At 40.5% G+C, this 18,862-nt stretch overlaps 1 protein-coding gene across 1 annotated transcript in view; it reads right to left on the reverse strand.

Moving 5' to 3' along the window:
- nphp4 (nephronophthisis 4) overlaps positions 1-18,862 on the reverse strand; it is a 431,885-nt gene that overhangs the window by 142,747 nt on the left and 270,276 nt on the right. The window contains exons 10-11 of the mRNA XM_043675534.1: positions 10,821-10,953; positions 1,400-1,443 (exon numbers count right to left, since the gene is read on the reverse strand). Coding sequence (XP_043531469.1) covers positions 1,400-1,443; positions 10,821-10,953 — 177 coding nt within the window. The remainder of the gene's footprint in view (positions 1-1,399; positions 1,444-10,820; positions 10,954-18,862) is intronic.

Consider the following 18,862-nt stretch of genomic DNA (forward strand, 5'->3'; position numbering starts at 1 on the left):
GGGAAGTACACCAAAGAATATCAAAGACTAATATGCTTCTCTAATTTACAGATCTCTCATCCTGTACCATTATAGCAATGCGCCAATCAAGGGAAAAGAGCAGCCCATTAAAACACCAGTAGGCTTGAAATTGAGGATAAGCTCAATACAGTAAGCATTCTCAATGATGACTTTCTCTCAGTAGTCACAAGGGAAGGCTTAAGCCCTCACTAGACAAAACTTCTGCCAAGTAAAGAGAATAGTTTCATTATAAATCAGATTCAAGTCATGTACTGGCTAAGTATGCCATTTAAATTCTGAGGAATATATGGTATTATCTCTACATGCCAATAGTTGAGGGAGGAAATCTCTTATCAGAATAAAGAAAAAGTCAGTCATTTATTCTCTCAAGCATATTCCAGCTGTCAATGAGTTCATTGCTCCTATGCAACCTAACCCCATATACTTGCCTTTGCCCTATATTTCTTAACATACTTTGATAGCAAAAAAAAATCTGTCATCTCAGTTTTAAAAGCCACAATTGATCGGGAAAGTTTAAACTTTTCATGATCTTTATTTTTCATGGTCCTGTTTGCATACAAGTGCTTCCTAATTTCACTCCTAAAAAGGTCAGCCTTCATTTCTGGACTATTCATTGCTAGCTCAAAACTGCAAAAAAAAGGGCTGCGGCAGCTTGTATATATTCCCCACAATATCCCAATTTAATCAATCCCTCATCTTCAAAACTGAAGTGAATGCATATGCCACCTGTCAGAGTAACTCAACCTTTCAGACTTGGTGCTATTCCAGTGAAACAGCGCTACACATCCTCCAATATACCTTTTCTGACCTGCGATGCTCAGAATGAATCCAGTCTACATAAAATGTCACCAGAGGTGTGTATGACTATAATATAACTTCCACCAGTTTGGATTCCACACCTGCCTTCCGGCAAAGGGCAACTTCACATTCGCCTTTTTGTTTACCTTTTGTACAAAATACTCTCCAGATTCAGGTTATACCCTGGAATGGGATCAGCAGGTAACTGATAGTGAGACACAGTGAACAGAAATGAGAGATACTGCACTTAGGATGGCATGAACAGTGCTTGAAAGAGCTCAGGGTAGACTGAAGATTAAAAACCGTAGTTGATTTGACACCAAGTGTATCCAACCGACACACAGCAGCTTGCTTTGTCACTGTATCACATCAGCCCCATACTTTACAAAATATAAATTATTCAATTTCATTTTACAATGTGGAATTTGAACTGGTGACCCTTTGGGTTTTTTCTCAGCCAGATAGACGTCTAGCTACAACGGAAAATGGTTTATGGACAGAACGAGTTTCCAGAATTTAGAACTTGTAGGGGAATGAAGGAAATAAAAGGTTTCAAAAATTAATCTAAAAGTGTACTCACCATTTGCTCAGGTGGATATTTTGAAGCGTCAGGGGTTTTTCTGCCTAAAGATAGAAAACACATGCTCAATCATTTGGGAGCTCCACAAAAGCAAAAGGACAAGAACACATCGGTAGCCATCACTCGTTAAGTGTCCTAAAGACACAGCAAATAATATGTAACCTCTTATCACCTGCAGATACATACTCCTTATTTGGTGCTGTTCCATATCCATTGAGACCATTCGAAAGCATGTTGAATGATTACTTTTTCTGAGGAATTACAAACAAAGACTTTGGCCCTCACCAGACATGCGTTCTGCCAAATACTGTCAGATTCAAGAGAGAAAATGCTGGAAAATCTCAGCAGGTCTGGCAGTATCTGTAAGGAGAGAAAAGAGTTGACGTTTCGAGTCTAACTGACCCTTTGTCAAAGCTTTGACAAAGGGTCAGTTAGACTCGAAACGTCAGCTCTGGCATTACCTCAAAGTGTCAATAGACTAGGGACAAAATCTCTGTTAGGAGGCAAGGAACAAGAGGAAGCTATTTATCTCCAAACATACTCTAGTTGTCAATGAGTTCATTGTTCATCTGCAACCTAACTCCATATACTTTCCTCTGGCCCACATCCCTTACTATTTTTGGATTACAAAACGTCTGTCAATCTCATTTTTAAAATTAATAATCAATCCCACATCAACTGAGTTTGAACTTACCATGATACTTTTGAGTGTCCAAGTTACTTTTCAACTTCACTTCGAAAAGATTTACACTTCATTTTTCTTTCACTATTCCTTGCTGATCCTTCCTTTAAAAACAATTTCTTAAGAGTTGGGAACTCTTCAATAATCCCCCCCACCCCCCCAAGTGGCTATTGCTGATTTGTGAGGCTTCAACCGTGAATGCCAAATCACTATTCTTTAATATTTTGCGTTCTGGATTAGTGGTGCTGGAAAAGCACAGCAGTTCAGGCAGCATCCGAGGAGCAGTAAAATCGACATTTCGGGCAAAAGCCCTTCATCAGCAGTCCATTGAAATCTCTCCTGTCCACATCTAAACATTCATAACATGAGCCAGTGATCACATGTCTAACAAAAATCTATCTAACTTCACCTTAAAAATACTCAATGATCCCACTTCAGACATTTTTTGAAGCAGTGTGCTTCAAAGTTGTACAACTCTCAGGGATAAAGAATTCTCTTTACCTCGGTCCTGAAAGTGTAACCCTTAATTTTAAACCCTTCCCTTGGTGTAGACTCACCCACAAGAAGTAACATCATTTCCACCTCTACCTTGTCAAGATGGTTCAGAAACTTATACACTTCAATTCAGTCACCACTTGCTGTTCTAGACTCCAGAGACAACAAACCCAGTCTGTTCAATCCTTCTTCAAAAGACAATCCACTCATTCCAGTATCAATTTAGTAAATCTCCTCCAAACCACCTCCAACATATTTATATCCTTCCATAAACAATGAGACCAAATCCGTGCACAGTATTTAACATGTAGTCTCACCAAAGTGCTGTATAACTGAAGGATAGCATCCGTATTTACATGTTCAATTTCTCTCGTACTAAAGGACAGCATCCCATTAGCCTTCTCAATTATTTGCTGTACCTGCATTCTAAATTATTGTGACTTATGCACTCGAACATCTAGACACCTCTACACCTCAAAGTTCTGCAGGTGCTATATAGCTCTTTTCTCATTTTAAATGTCAAAGTGAACAATTTGACATTTAACACAGATTATACTCCATCTGTCAAGCTGTTTGCCCACTCACTCAACCTACCTATCTAGCTGCAACCACCTTGTGGCTTCACAATAACACACTTTCATATGGAGCTTTATGTCTTCTACAAATTTAGCCAGCATGCCTCCACTCAGCTAGTTATTTTAATCAAGCTGTTCAAACACATTTCTGAAGAAACCTGGGCCACCTGACCCAGAGGTAGGGGCACTACTACTATACCGTAAAAACATCTAAGTCATTGACCCCTGCAGACTCCAATAATCAAGTGCTTCCAAACAAGACAGGTCATTTGAGTCAGGAAATTATCAAACTCAGCAGACCCTCTGCTGATCCCTTGGTTTAACATAAGACTTTACACCCAGATTTCCTTCCAAGGAAATAGAGTGGGGGAATGCAGCTGGACATGCCAACCCTAGAAGCAAATCTTAGGTCACCTTAAGAGGGTTGGGATGGGAAACATATTCTGAGCTGGCTGGTTAGAAGGCCTGCCCCAGTCCTGAGTCTTGGTCCTGGTGGTTTTAGAAGCGATTAGGTTCTCTAGCTCTCAGCTTCACAATCCATCATCCCTCCACTCCATGACTCGTCCACACCACATACCATCTCAAAAAGGACAAGGGAACTGTGGGTTGCAAAGGAATGAGGGAAGACAGGCAGAAACAGGTCTTTCCCGATTTTCCCATGATAATTTTTCTCTTGTCCCACTGATAAGTCAAAATGGGGAAGGGATTCACTTCCCAAAATATGCAACATAACAGACAAGGTCATTGCTTTAAACGTTAAATGGGAGGTAGAATGATTTCTAACAAGTGGAAAGGGAATATTGCTTTTATTCAGAAATAACCAATTGTACATTGTGCTTGTGATGAAAGGAATCAGCTCTGCGCAATAAACCATGTCTCACCAAATGCCTGAAAATTCAATTTTCCCTGACAACCTAACTCCACAAGTCAATCTCATCTCACAGGGGACCCCTATCAAATCACTACATTCGGACTGGAGGAAGGAGAATGTTCCTTTAACAATTCAACCACGATGGCCCAAATTAAAAAACAACAGATGCACTCCAAACTGGAACAAGTTAATTTTCAAAAAAGACCAATCATCACAGAGGAATTGGACATTGTGGGTATGACAAAGTGCAGGGGCTGCAGCAATGTTTGCTGGTGAGGGTCTGAATTCTCACATTAAAAACATTATCCATTATGACCAGGATGCAACCCTGTCAGTGTACACCCTCTAGGATCTTTTAGACAAGATGGCAAATTGCCTTTTAAAACTAATTTTCAGCCACTGAAATTCCCGAGACAGCAATCTTCTGGCATTCATCAAAGTAAAGGTAACTGAAACATTTAAAGCTTTAAACAGCAGGACAAGGTAAACGAGTTATGATAGCTAGGCGAGCAGAAGACAAGGTTAAAAAAAAGTCAATTAACGGAAAGTAGAAAATAGGGATGGGGAAAGGGGACAATAAGACTAAAACAATCAGCGTTATTTTCGCTTCAATATACAATTGGGATTTAGGCATTCATATAAGATGTGTAAGACTATTAGTAGAATAATAATGTTATTCCTTATGTCTGAGACTTGTACATTGCAATATTAATGTTTGTTTCGACAGCACAGAGCATGACTGAAACCAAAAACAAGATACATTGGTTAGCCCAGAGCAAGAGGTTTCACTGAACCTACAATAAGTTTAACCAAGTTACTTAAAAGCTGCTTGCAAAGTAGCCAAATACAAGTTTTATTTTCTCTTTTTACAGAGACGGGTGCCACCTGAAAGGACTGACATATACATATATTCACAACTCTACTTGGATTTTCCAAAAAGCTTTATGAAATGGAAAGGTATCATAATTAAAAGATAATAGAGCTAATCCCATCCATGACATTAAAAGATGCACACTGGTTTCGCATCAGCATATTTTTACAGTTGCCACCTTTAGACCCTGATGTTTATAGAGAAGCAGGTTCATGGTACAGTTGTGATCAAGTTACTGAAACCTGAAAATCCTGGAAATACTAATTTAATCATACTACTATTGTTTTCCCCATTTTCCTCCCAGCAGCTGGGCAGATTGGCAGCTGACTGTTGCGAGGGAAACAAAGAGCAAAAGGCCTCAACCTGGGGGCACTTAATGGCAAAACACAAAGATCAAAACTGGTAGACAGATGGTAGGGTGGGGGGGATCAGAATCTACCAATTAGGAGAGAGGGAAAAGTCAGGGGGTGGGAGACAGTGAGTGGGACAGATAGCTCATGACAAAGCAACGTGAGGAGGTGTCACAAACGGCAGATTTGCTGAAGAGGTTGGAGGAAACGCCATTTTCTTTTTGTAAAATTGATGATAAGAGGAGCCAGAGTGGTGAGGAAGGCCTGTTTAAACAGTCTGCCTTCACACCATGCACCCCTGTGACTGTCATTGCACTCTTTCCAGGGACAGTGGCACCTACTCCTGTTAATACCTGCTGCACCCCCACCCCTGCAACTCATTCCTAGGATGAAAATCAGAACATCCAAGTCTTTCACTTTCTCCTGAATTAGGTTCGTAGAGCTGTCATAAAGCTGGTCCCTTTTTTCTAAAAGCTGTCCCTTTTCTCAAGGATACTGTGTCCTTGCTTTTTTCCAGAGAGGTCACAAACATCTCCTGGTTCTGATTAGACTGGCTTGGTACAGAGATTAAATGGTATTAAGAGACCTTTTTATTTTTATGTAAACAAATGAGACTTCAGACCAAAGTGGTCATGTTTTAGAAGTGACCTGTATAATGAAAGGGCAGTGGTCAGCTCTCTAGCTGAGCAGTTCAGTTCAGAACTAGTTAGAAGTTCAACAGTGAGCTGTGTGAAAATGAACTCTCCCTCTCCTTTTGCCCTTCTAACTTCAACCTGTAAGCATTTGTTCCATTTTTTTTACTGTTTCTTTAAGGAGGTTTGCTTATTGGGACTGTTGTGTATATTTGGAACAACATAATTAAGTCTAGTTTGGATAGACTGAATTCTATAGGGGTTGTTTGTTGTGTTCTTTGTATTTCATTGCGTAATTTTGTGAATAAATGTTTGTCCGTTTTAAAACCTAGTAGTCTATCTCGCTAACTTACCCTGGGTAACTTCCATTGTACACTTACCAAAACAAATTGCAAAGTTATGGTCTGGGCTGCCTGCTTAAGAATGTTTTGTGTGGTCTGGCCTAGGCCTTAACAGAGTCAGGAACAATCTCTGCAGGCTGAGAGTGAAAATTCAGCCCATGTTTTGATTCTAAAGTCTAAATTCTTAATATAAGTTGTGAACAGGAATTGGCCCAGTGCTAACCCTTGTGGCACTCACTTCTGACATTCTGCCCCTCTGACAGCTCTCCTTAATCCTGACTCTGCTTTTGGTCTTTACGCCAGGCTTCTACCCATTTTGTAACTTGTCCCCCAACTCCATATGCTCCAATTGAATTATTGTTGCATGTAACGAGGTACAGTGAAAAGCTTTGTTTACAAGCAGTACAAGCAGATCATAGTAAGCAAAGAAGTACAGATATAAGAAATGTTAGAGTTAAATCTGCTGGAAGGAGCTCACAAGGTGTCGCACCATCTTCAATCATTCATGAACATATTAATTAGTCTATTACATGGGATCTATTGAAGGCCTTATGAAATCTAGATTTATTAAATATATTACATCACCCTGGTCTATTTTCTCTATTACCTCTTCAAAGAATTCAGCGACATTGGCGAAACATGACTTAAAATTCATGGTGAAAGTGAGGACTGCAGATGCTGGAGATCAGAGCTGAAAATGTGTTGCTGGAAAAGCGCAGCAGGTCAGGCAGCATCCAAGGAACAGGAGAATCGACGTTTCGGGCATAAGCCCTTCTTCGGGCTTATGCCCGAAACGACGATTCTCCTGTTCCGTGTATGCTGCCTGACCTGCTGCGCTTTTCCAGCAACACATTTTCAGCAGTTAAAATTCATGGTACCTATTTGCGAGTATGCTTTCAGTTTCCAGATCTATTATTTATCTCATCTAGATCTAAAGAGAGCGCTAAGGAGAGACAGGAGGGAACTTGAGAAGACATTGGCGGATAGGATCATTTAAAACCTAAGGCTTTCTATCAGTATATTAAGAATAAAAGAACGAGAGTAAGATTACACCCAATCAAGGATAGTAGTGGGAAGTTATGCATGGAGTAAGAAGAGATAGGGGAAGCACTAAATGAATATTTTTCATCAGTATTCACACTGGAAAAAGACACTGTTGTTGAGGAGAATACTGAGATAAAGGCTACTAGACTAGAGGATATTGAGGTTCACAAGGAGAAGATGTTAACAATTCTGGAAAGTGTGAAGATAGATAAGTCCCCTGGCCGAATGGGATTTATCCTAGGATTCCCTGGGAAGCCAGGGAGGAGATTGCAGAGCCTTTGGCTTTGATCTTTACATCATCATTGGCTACAGGAATAGTGCCAGAAGGCTGAAGGATAGCTAATGTTGTTACCTTGTTCAAGAAGGGGATAGAGACAACCTCGGTAATTATAGACCAGTGAGCCTTACTTCGGTTGTGGGTAAAATATTGGAAAAGGTTATAAGAAATGGGATTTATAATAATCTAGAAAGGAATAATTTGATTAGGGATAGTCAACACAGTATTGTGAAGGGGAGGTCATGTCTCACAGGTCTTACTGAGTTCTTTGAGAAGGTGACCAAACAGGTGGTTAAGGTTAAAGCCGTTGATGTGGTGTATTTGGATTTTTGTAAGGTGTTTGGTAAGGTTCCCCATGGTAGGCTGTTGCACAAAATACAGAGGCATGGGACTGAAGTGATTTAGTGGTTTGGATCAGAAATTGGCTCGCTAAGAGAAGACAGAGGGTAGTGGCTGATGGGAAATGTTCATCCTGGAGTTCAGTTACTTGTGGTTACTGCAAGGATCTGTTTTGGGGCCACTGCTGTTTGTCATTTCTATAAATGACCTGGAGGAGGGCGTAGAAGGATGTGTTAGTAAATTTGCAGACAACACTAAGGTTGGTACAGTTGTAGATAGTGCCCAAGGATGTTGTAGGTTACAAAGTGACATAGATAAGCTGCAGAGCTGGGCTGAGAGGTGGCAACTGGAGTTTAATGTGGAAAAGCGTGAGGTGATCATTTTGGAAGGAGTAACAGGAATGCAGAGTACTGGGCTAATGGTAAGTTCTTAAAAATCACACAACACCAGGTTATAGTCCAACAGGTTTAATTGAAAGCACACTAGCTTTCGGAGCGACGCTCCTTCATCAGGTGATAGTGAAGGGCTCAATCCTAACACACAGAATTTATAGCAAATATTTACAGTGTGATGTAACTGAAATTGTACATTGAAAAATTGATTGTCTGTTAAGCCTTTCATCTGTTAGAATATCGTGATAGTTTCACTTCTTTCATGTGTAAATCACAAAACCTTTTTTTTAAAAAAGTTGCATTCTCGGGTTAGCTGTTAACAATGGTGATAGCTAGATAGTATGTTGAAGGTGTTGGCCCTCTGTGTTCTCTGTCTATGCCATGATGTTTAGATTGATTCTAATCTAAACAGTGATATAACCGAGTTTTACATAAATTCATGCAGTTTTTGAGCTCAGAGTTCTACATGAATGCATGCAGTTTTTGAGCATAGTACAATATAACCCTGCAAGTACAAATTCACCCCACAAAATATATGTGTGCATGTGGGTCTTTGTCTGTGTGTGCGTGTCTGTCTGGGTTGGGGGTTGTGTGTGTAGTGAGTGCAGAGTGTCTTAAGTCTGTGAGGGGGTGCATGTGAGAGTGTGGGAGTGTGTGTGTCTGTAAGGGTATGTGTGGGTGTCTGTGTGCATGTGTGTCCGTGTGTATGTGTGTATAGGAGTGCCTGTGTGTGTGTGAGAGTGTGTGTGTGTGTAGGAGTATCTGTATGTGTGTATAGTGCAATGGTGGTCACCGATAATGTGACATGAACCCAAGGTCCCGGTTGAGGCCCTCCCTATAGGTACTGAACGGAGCTATCAGCTTCTGCTCGGCCACTTTTCTCTGCCGCCTGTCCCGAAGTCCACCTTGGAGGATGGTCACCCGAAGGTCCGATGCTGAATGTCCGAGTAAGATTCCTGTTAGTGTAGATGAGCATAGAGCTCTCACTGTCCATGTATATAGATCCCTGAAAGTTGCCGCCCAGGTTGGTAGGGTTATTTAGCAGGCATACTTCTAAGAAGCCTTTAATTAGTAGAGGGATTGAGTTTCGGAGCCATGAGGTCATGCTGTAGCTGTACAAAACTCTGGTGCGGCCGCACTTAGAGTATTGAGTACAGTTCTGGTCACTGCATTAGAGGATGTGGAAGTTTTGGAAAGGGTTCAGAGGAGATTTACTAGGATGTTGCCTGGCTGAGAGACTTGAAGCTGTTTCCATTCGAGACAAGGTGGTTAAGAGGTGACTTAATAAAGGCATACAATATGAGTAATATGGACAGTGAGAGCCTTTTTCCTCAGAAGGTGATGGCGAGCATGAGGGGACATAGCTTTAAATTGAGAGATGATAGATATAAGACAGACGTCAAAGGTAGTTTCTTTACTCAGAGTGTAGGAGGGGGGTGGAACGGCCTGCCTGCAACAGCAGTAGACTCACCAAGGTTAAGGGCATATAAATGGTCATTGGATAGACATATGGATGAAAATGGAATAACATAGGTTAGATGAGTTTTAGACTGGTTTCACAGATCGGCGCAACATTGAGGGCCGAAGGGCCTGTACTGTGCTGTAATGTTCTAATGTTCTAACGTAGTAAGAACTCTATAATGGTCTCCAATTCTTCAAGCACCTTTTATCTCCCTTCTTCAATAGAGATATAACATTGTAAATCCACCGTTTTACAAATTAATGTTAAATATGTGCAATGATGCCTCTAACATCTCTCGCACTCTTTCAGGCCAGGGGTTGATCACCTTGAGGGTTGAATAGTTCATTTAATCTTTCTCTTCTTATTACTTAAAATACATTGGACAAAGGGAAGATCAAGCATTGTTAATGCCCTGCATATATTCAATTAATTTCCTGACATCCACATAAAGAATGACCATTTGGCCAATGTAAGCTTGCTAGCTCTTGGGAAACTCACTGTGTATCATCAGCAAAGCAGGGGAGAAAATTACAAAATGAATAAAATGACAGGCCCAGTTTCCTTAATCTCTTTCTGATGATTCTAGCAGAGGAATAAATATGGAAAAGCTCCCTATTCCCATTTCAGCAATGCCACAAGATCTCTTCTCTCTGCAACAACAGGTAAACTGGGATTTTGATTAACATGCCATTAAAAAAAACAAGCCTATGACAGTGCACTGCCCTAGCAGTACCCAATAGAGAAGTGTCAATCTGGATTACATGTTCAAATCTGGAATGTAACACAATTTTTTCACTGATATACCCTCCTAAAAGTATTTAACCTGAATAGATATGATGCTCATTAACACTCCACTCTACCTGAACTAGAACTTTTTTAAAACATAAAATGTTGAATATATTTCATTTTTCCAGTTAGTAAAAGAGATTTGAAATCCTTCTTTCAAAATTGTACAATCTAATGAATGCCCAGGTTAGGAAAAATGCATTTCATGACTTGGACTGCACAGATAAACACAAATTGCTAATTATTGCTTTATTCAAAACACCCACAATACCACTGCTTCTACAGCAGCTTGCAGGTAACTTACGGAATGAAGAATTTTGCGAACCTAGCGCTCCACCTGATTTTGTCGAATCACTCAGCTCAGCATTGCTGTCTGCATGCTTATCCGAACGGCATGAGAAATGAAAACTGATGGTGCCTGATTCCACCTGCTTTACCTGAAAATAAAAGAATAGTTTGCTAAAAGTTTTCATCAGAGAAGATATCTTCTTGGCTATCATCATTCATGGGCTTGTCAGTCAAGCAAGATACACTGGAACAAACAAGAACAGAAATTGCTGGACAAACCAGAGTGAACATCTCTCCACAGATGCTGCCAGACCTGTTGAAATTTCTGTTTCAGTCTATTTCAGATCTCCAATGTCTGCAGTTCTTTGTGTTCTTTCATGGTAGACTGAACCTTGCCCAGTAAGGTCTTTGAGGAATTTAAATCACACAAAAATATGCACAAAACACAGCAATGTCAACAAGTGCTTTCTTAGTTTAAACAGGACTATCCAAATTGTGGGGCATTGGACTTTAAAGGTGCCTTTCGCCTGTTAGTGCTCAGTCCAAACTCTACAGCAACCATGTGGCCGTGCAATTTGTGAACTAAAAATCTCACCTTATGACCCCCTTGGTTCACAAACTACAAGGCAGCAATGGTTGCTGTAGAGTTTGGACTGAGCATTAACAGGTGAAAGACCTCTTTAAAATCTCATGATCTTTTCTTGATGATGGGCATTGCTAAAGGATTGATAGGAGAGTCCTAATTGCTGCCATAAATCAATCACCCATGAGAAGGACTATTTTGGGGAAAAAACCCTGCAGTTTAAACACTTACATTTTGCAGCCCATCCCCCACCCAGCTGATGATTAGATTAGATTACCTACAGTGTGGAAACAAGCCCTTCGACGCAAGCAGTCCACACCGACCCTCTAAAGAGCAATCCACCCAGACCCATTTCCCTCTGACTAATGCACCGAACACTATGGGCAATTTAGCATGGCCAATTCACCTGACCTGTACATCTTTGGACTGTGGGAGGAAACAGGAGCACCCGGAGGAAACCCACGCAGACACAGGGAGAATGTCTGTGTGGAGTTTGCACAGTCACTCGAGGCTGGAATCGAACCTGGGACCCTGGTGCTGTGAGACAGCCGTGTCGCCCCTAGGCCAATCCCACCCAGCAATCCTCAATCTGCTAAACCTTCATCCTGCGGTCACCTCTGAGGTATTAAATTGGGGGTCACACCAAGACTGATCTTGTGAAACACAACTTCATAAAGATGCAGAAAGCTTATTAAAAATTCTGAGGCAGTTTGTCTCATTGCAGCTTTATTTTGTCAACTGATTTGAAAAACTGAACATACTTCGATCAGTACAAACAAAAATTGCGGTTCAGGCACAATGTTAGAGAAAGTTGAGGGGGTTTTACTTTACATTCAAACTTGTCAGACTTGACCTATAATTGTAAAGTAACATCCAATCGTTATCCCAGAGTCAGTTGGTACCTCATGTACGTCCAGGTACAGATACATTTCCAAGTCCAGTGTTAATAGGGAAACGCATAAAATGATAGTCTTGCATGTATATATGTTTTCTGTGGCCTCAGGATATTCCAAAGCACCTTATAGCCAATAAAAGTACCTTACACCAATAAGGTAATAATGGCCTGTTCTAGTGATGTTGCAAGGGGGGTTAAACCTACAGGAGCTGGTAGAACTCAACAGATTCTCAGCTGAAAGGCCTGGGCTTAAGTCCCATAACAGGAACTGTTGAGTGCAAAAATAACTGTATTGGTGTCAGTGGCCAGATAAATGTTCTCAATGGAAAGAATATTGAGCTATAAAACCCCCTAAAAAGTTGATGGATGACATGATGATCGTCAAAAAGCAATATGCCCACACCGTGTCAACATGGGGAAGAAAAAGGAGAAAATGAAACAGTTGAACCTCAGCCTAGATTTTGGGAGGATTTTTTAAAAGTGTGCATTGATTTAAATATTCATTATTTGTAAAGAGATTGCTTGATTCAATGGATGGACATAAATGTCTATTAAGTAACTAAAGATAACATGGAACCCAGACGTTAGACTGATGAAAGAAATATGAGCTGAAAGGAGCAGAGTAGCAATTGAAAGGTAATAAAACTGCAGTGCTCTGTTGAAAAGGTAGAAGAGTGAAACAAGCTAAAATTGCTCTTGCAGAGATAGCACAAGCACTATGGACCAAATGGACACTTGGAATTAGAAAACTCTGACTCCATGCTCTAATTTATCTGAAAAACAAACAAAGTTGCAAAGTTGAAAGCAGCTCCTGACATGAATTATTTGCTGACCGGTAAGTATTTTTTTTTAAATTGTGCAAGTCAAATCTTACAACAGAAAGTCACCATTTGACTAAAAAAAAGCTTCTGCTAATGAAGACATTACTCCACAGATTGTAGTCTTGAGTTTCATACTCTGTAATAAAAGTTGCTTGAGAACTAGTCTGTTGCTGTAGTGTATTGCTGAAATCTCTCAACATGACCCTAGATTAAGGCCCTTCTAACTTTTTCTCCAGCCCCTCTTCACACTTTACTGAAGTCAGTAACACATACAAGGAGACATTGAATTTCTAGCATGGAAACAGAATATTAAATCCAACCATCCATGTTTTTGCTCCACTCAATCCAATTTTCATTTTAGATGTTTGCAATCTGTTAATATATCCTTCTGTTTCTCTCTACTTACCTAGCTTCCTCTTAAATGAAGCTGTTAGTCTCCTTTCTGTAGCAATATGCTTTACATCCTCACCATTTTTGAACATGCTCCTTCAAATTTTCTTATTCGTGAATAGCTTATGGGTGAATAGCTCATTCTTAGAGTCCTTACTTTTAACGTCTCTCAAACTGTCTACCTGAACAGGAATTTCTCATATGCAAAAGACAAAACAGCATAGATCTTGGGGAAAAAAGGAAACAAAGAATAGTGAAGGCTGACAAAACAGATGGAGCACCAAAAATGGAGCATGAAAAGACATTGGAAAGGGGTATTAAAATCATAACAAATCCATATACAATTACTTTAGGAGAAAAAGGCAGTGGGAAGCAATGTGAGCTCCTCAGGACTAATAACAGTGATACCATCCACAAAATGGGAAAGTAGCGGTCAAGCTGAATAATTGCATGGTGCAGTATTCACAGAAACGGAGGAGGACAGCATGCTAGACATCTTAAATTTTTTTTATTGAAAAAGGAACTCAACAATATCAGCATAAGCAAAAAAACAGGAATAGTGAAATTAATAGCACTGAACAGTGACAAACCTCCAGAGTCAAAGAAATACCATCCCATTGGTTTTAAAAGAGACAGATGTGAACACAGTGGGTGCCCTAACCATAATCATCCAGTTTTCTCTTTTCAGTAAACACTGTTTCAGATTAGAAAATTGCAGGTCACTTCAGAAATGAAGGAAGGTGACACAAGGAAACAAAGGGAATATACAGCAGTTTTGACCTAACATTTATGTTCAAGAAATTATTAGAAGCTGTCATTAAGGCTGAAAGTATTGAACACTTTTCAGCTGATCAGTGGATTTATGCATGATCGATCATATCAATGAAACTGACTGAATTGTTTTGAGAAGGTAGCTTTAGTTTTGGGCAATGTCTATGAATGTCACTGATATGAACTTTTCATATTTGATAAAGTCCTTCATAACAGACTATTAACTAAAGTTAAAGCTCATTGAAGTAAAGGCAACTCATTGAACTAGTTTGCGAATTGGCAGAGTGGAAGGAGACAGAGAAGAGTCAGGAATTCTTAATTAGCAAGAAGTGATGAGTTGCACCAAAAAAGTCCATGTTTGGGGTTCAGCTAATTACAAGCAACCTAAATAATGAAACAGAAAAGCACATATTCAAGTTCCAATAACACAAAGAAAGGTGCCATTTTCAGCAGGATAGATTAGACTAGATTAGATTAGATTACAGTGTGGAAACAGGCCCTTCGGCCCAACAAGTCCACACCGACCCGCCAAAGCGAAACCCACCCATACCCCTACATTTACCCCTTACCTAACATTACGGGGAATTTAGCATGGCCAATTCACCTGACCTGCACATCTTTGGACAGTGGGAGGAAACTGGAGCACCTGGAGGAAACCCACGCAGACACGGGGAGAATGTGCAAACTCCACACAGTCAGTCGCCTGAGGCGGGAATTGAACCCAGGTCTCTGGCGCTGTGAGGCAGCAGTGCTAACCACTGTGCAAACACAAATTTACAGAGATATTGATAATTGGTTATTTGGTCATACAGAACTTGAGCATTGATTTAAAAAAAGCCCAATTTGTGTAAGTTCTTCATCTTGCACTCATCAGGACATTTCACAAGAAATGCGAGTGTAAAGTGAAACTAACAGAGAGAGGGGAGTGCTGATGGTTGGAAAGTGGACTTTGACTGGTATAGGTGTTCCAATGGAAAATGTGCCAACAGATGATGACTAATAATTGACTGCCAGTTTTGTTTAAATATTAAACTAGATTGACTCTGATTGAGCAAGGCATTGCCCTCGGAAATGAACCAGAGATTGGCTTTCACCTATTTTGTTGAATTGAAACAGGCACGGTGTTTGTACATGTTTTCTTTCAGCCTAATAAAAACAGGGCCCTGTGCCTTAATATAAGTGCACCCAGGATATGCACATTCTCACCCTTGAAGAAATTCAGTCAGCAATCAGCAAGGCTCTGACCATACATAACAAGCTGATGCTTGCAAATTCAAAACATAGTGTCCAACATGTGGCGTGATTTTACAACATTGGCTAAATATTCCTCGATGTGCAAAGAATTATGCTGGCAACCAATTTAGCAGGCCCACGGTGTGAGGCACTGAGCACACTGGAAGTTACATTCTATTAATACATAGTTAAAAATCACAGAACACCAGTTTGTAGTCCAACAGGTTTAATTGGAAGCACTAGCTTTCAGAGCGCTGCTCCTACAACCACCTGATGAAGGAGCAGCGCTCCGAAAGCTAGTGCTTCCAATTAAGCTTGTTAGACTATAAACTGGTGTTTTGTGATTTTTAACTTTGTACACCCCGGTCCAACACCGGCATCTCCAAATCATTATACATACATACATAGGGCTGTATTCTTTCCATGTGGAAAGTGCATATCCTTTATTGTGCTGTTTTAACTTCGCAAAAGGATGTCATCCATTGTCTGGTTCATTTCTCAGGGCAATCACAGTTAACCTGCCTGGCTTTAAAATTTAAACAAAGCTTGTGAATAAATTCAATTATCAACAACTGATGCATTCTCTATGACAACAACTCTACTAATCAGCACTGTCTTCTCACACAGGCTACCTGATAATTATCATTGTTGTTGTGGGAATTATCTCTGTACAAATTACTCTGTGTTTTCTATATTACAATTGTCATAGAATCATAGACGCCTACAGCACAGCAATGGTCTTCAGCCCATCAAGTCTACATTCATCAAAAACAAGCAACTAACTATTCTAATCCTATTTTGCATTTCTTGACCCATAGCCTTATTTGTCTTGGCATTGCTGAGTACATCTAAATACTTCATAAATTTTTAAGAGAGTTTCTGCCTCTACCACCCTTACAGGCAGAAAGTCCCAGATTCCCACAATCCCTGGGTAAAAACATTTTTCCTCACATTCCCTCTAAACTCCCTGCTCCTTTCCTTAAATCTCTGCCCTCTGGTCATCGATCCCTCCATTAAGCAGAAAAGTTTCTTCCTGTCTATCCTATCTAAGATCCCCATAATTTTATACATCTCAATCATGTCCTATCTTCATCTCTTCTGCTCCAATGAAAACAACCCCAGTCTGTCAATGTACGAGCCCAAATTACTGCAGATGCTGCAATCTGTACTGAAAACAAAAAGTGCTGGAGATCATAGTGGGTCAGGCAACATCCATGGAGAGAAAGCAAGCTAACATTTCAAATCTAGATGTCTCTTCATCAGAGCGGAAGCTACCTGGCCCATGTCTCCTTCTAAAACTAGACCTCCCCAGCCCAGGCAATCGCTTGATAAATCGTCTCTGCACCTTTTCCATTGCACTCACATTCCGCCTGGAACTTGGATTCCAGATCTCCATCCAATGCTCTTGCTATGGCCTAACCAACATTTTATACAGTTCCAACATAACCTCCCTGCTCTTAAACTCTATGCCTCAGCTAATAAAGACAAGTATACCACATGCATTTGTAACTACGTTTTGTACCTGTCCTGCTACCTTAACAGACCAGTGAATGTGATGCTCAAGTGCTCCCACCGTTCATGATGTCTTCTCTTGCCTTGTTTGTCCTGCCCAAGTGTATGGTCTCACAGTGATCCTAATTGGCACCCATTTGCCATTGATCAGCCCATCTGACCAGTCCATTAATATCCTCCTGTAATCTCAGGCTAGCCTCCTTACCAATTCCCATCCTGCCAATTTTCATAAGATCCATGAACTTACTTATCATCCCTCCTACAGACATAAACCAATCATGATAATCATATAAATCATTAATTATTATATAAAACATTTATATAAACCATAAAGGTGCCAACGTTGACCTCTGTGGAATCCCAATGGACACAGAATTCCAGTCACAAAAACACCACTCGACACCATCCTTTGCTTTCTGCCACTCAGTCAATTCAGCATATAATTTGCCAACTTTCCTCAAATCCCATGGGCTCTCACCTGCGATATCAGTTTGCCATCTGGGACTTCAGCAGACACCTTGCTGAAGTCCAAGGAGACTATGTCAAAGGTATTGTCTTTGTTTGCACACCTCTTAGAAAAACTCAATCACATTACCAGATATGACCTTACCTTAACAAAACCCTGTTTACTGTTCTTAATTGGTGCCAGCCTCTCCAATTAATTCTGTCCTTCAGAATTGCTTTCAACAGTTTCCTCACCAGCGAGGTTAGACTGACTGGCCTATGGTTTCCTAGTTTATGCCTTGCTCTCTTCTTGAAAAATGGTATTACAAAACTGTCGTCTGGCAGCTCCTCTGTGGCCAGGGAGGAACTGAAAATTATTACCAATGCCTTTTCAATTTCCTCCCTTGCCTTACTTAACAGCCTGGGAGACATTTCATTTGGCCCTGGAGTTTTATTTACTTTAAAGCCTGCTCTCTGTCTCGGCTAATTTCTTTAATTTTATCACAGTCCTTCTCCACGAATTCTATACCCACATCACTAGTGAATACTGACAATATTTATTTAGAACTCTACCTACATCCTCTGGTTCCACACATGAATAATCACTGTGCTCTTTAAGTGCTCATTATGCATTTTTAAAATAACTCAGGATTTTCCTTTATTTTGCCTGCTATTATTCTTTCATGCCCCCTTTTTGCTATCTTAATTTCCTTTTTAAGTTTCATTTTGCAAATTCTATACTCCTGTAGGCCTTCTGCACTTTTGAGCCTTCACTACCTGCCATAAGCCTCCCTTTTTCTCCTTCTCCAATTCTGTACAGGAAAGATAGTATTAAACTGGAGAGGGCACAGAAAAGATTTACAAGGGTGGTGCTGGGAGTGGAGGGTTTGAGTTATAAGGAGAGGTGAACAGGCTGGGACTTTTTCACTGGAGGATAGGACATTGATAGAGAGGTTTATAAAATCATGTTAGGTACAGATAAGGTGAAAAGCAAAGGTCTTTTCCCTCAAATAGGGGAGTTCAGAACTAGAAGGTATATTTTTAAGGTGAGAGGAAGAAGATTTATAAGGGACCTGAGAGCAACCTTTTCACACAGAGGGTGGTTTGTACGTGAAATGAACTGCCAGAGGAAGTAGTAGATGTAGGTACAGTTACAACATTTAAAAGACATTTGGACAGGTACATGAATAGAGCTGAAAATGTGTTGCTGGAAAAGCACAGCAGGTCAGGCAGTATCCAAGGAGCAGGAGAATCAACGTTTCGGGCATGAGCCCTTCTTCAGGAATGAGGAAAGTACGTCCAGCAGGCTAAGATAAAAGGTAGGGAGGAGGGACTTGGGGGAGGGGCGTTGGAAATGCGATAGGTGGAAGGAGGTCAAGGTGAGGGTGATAGGCCGGAGTGGGGGTGGG

This window comes from Chiloscyllium plagiosum, chromosome 34 (genome assembly GCF_004010195.1).
Source record: "Chiloscyllium plagiosum isolate BGI_BamShark_2017 chromosome 34, ASM401019v2, whole genome shotgun sequence".
Taxonomy (NCBI): domain Eukaryota; kingdom Metazoa; phylum Chordata; class Chondrichthyes; order Orectolobiformes; family Hemiscylliidae; genus Chiloscyllium; species Chiloscyllium plagiosum.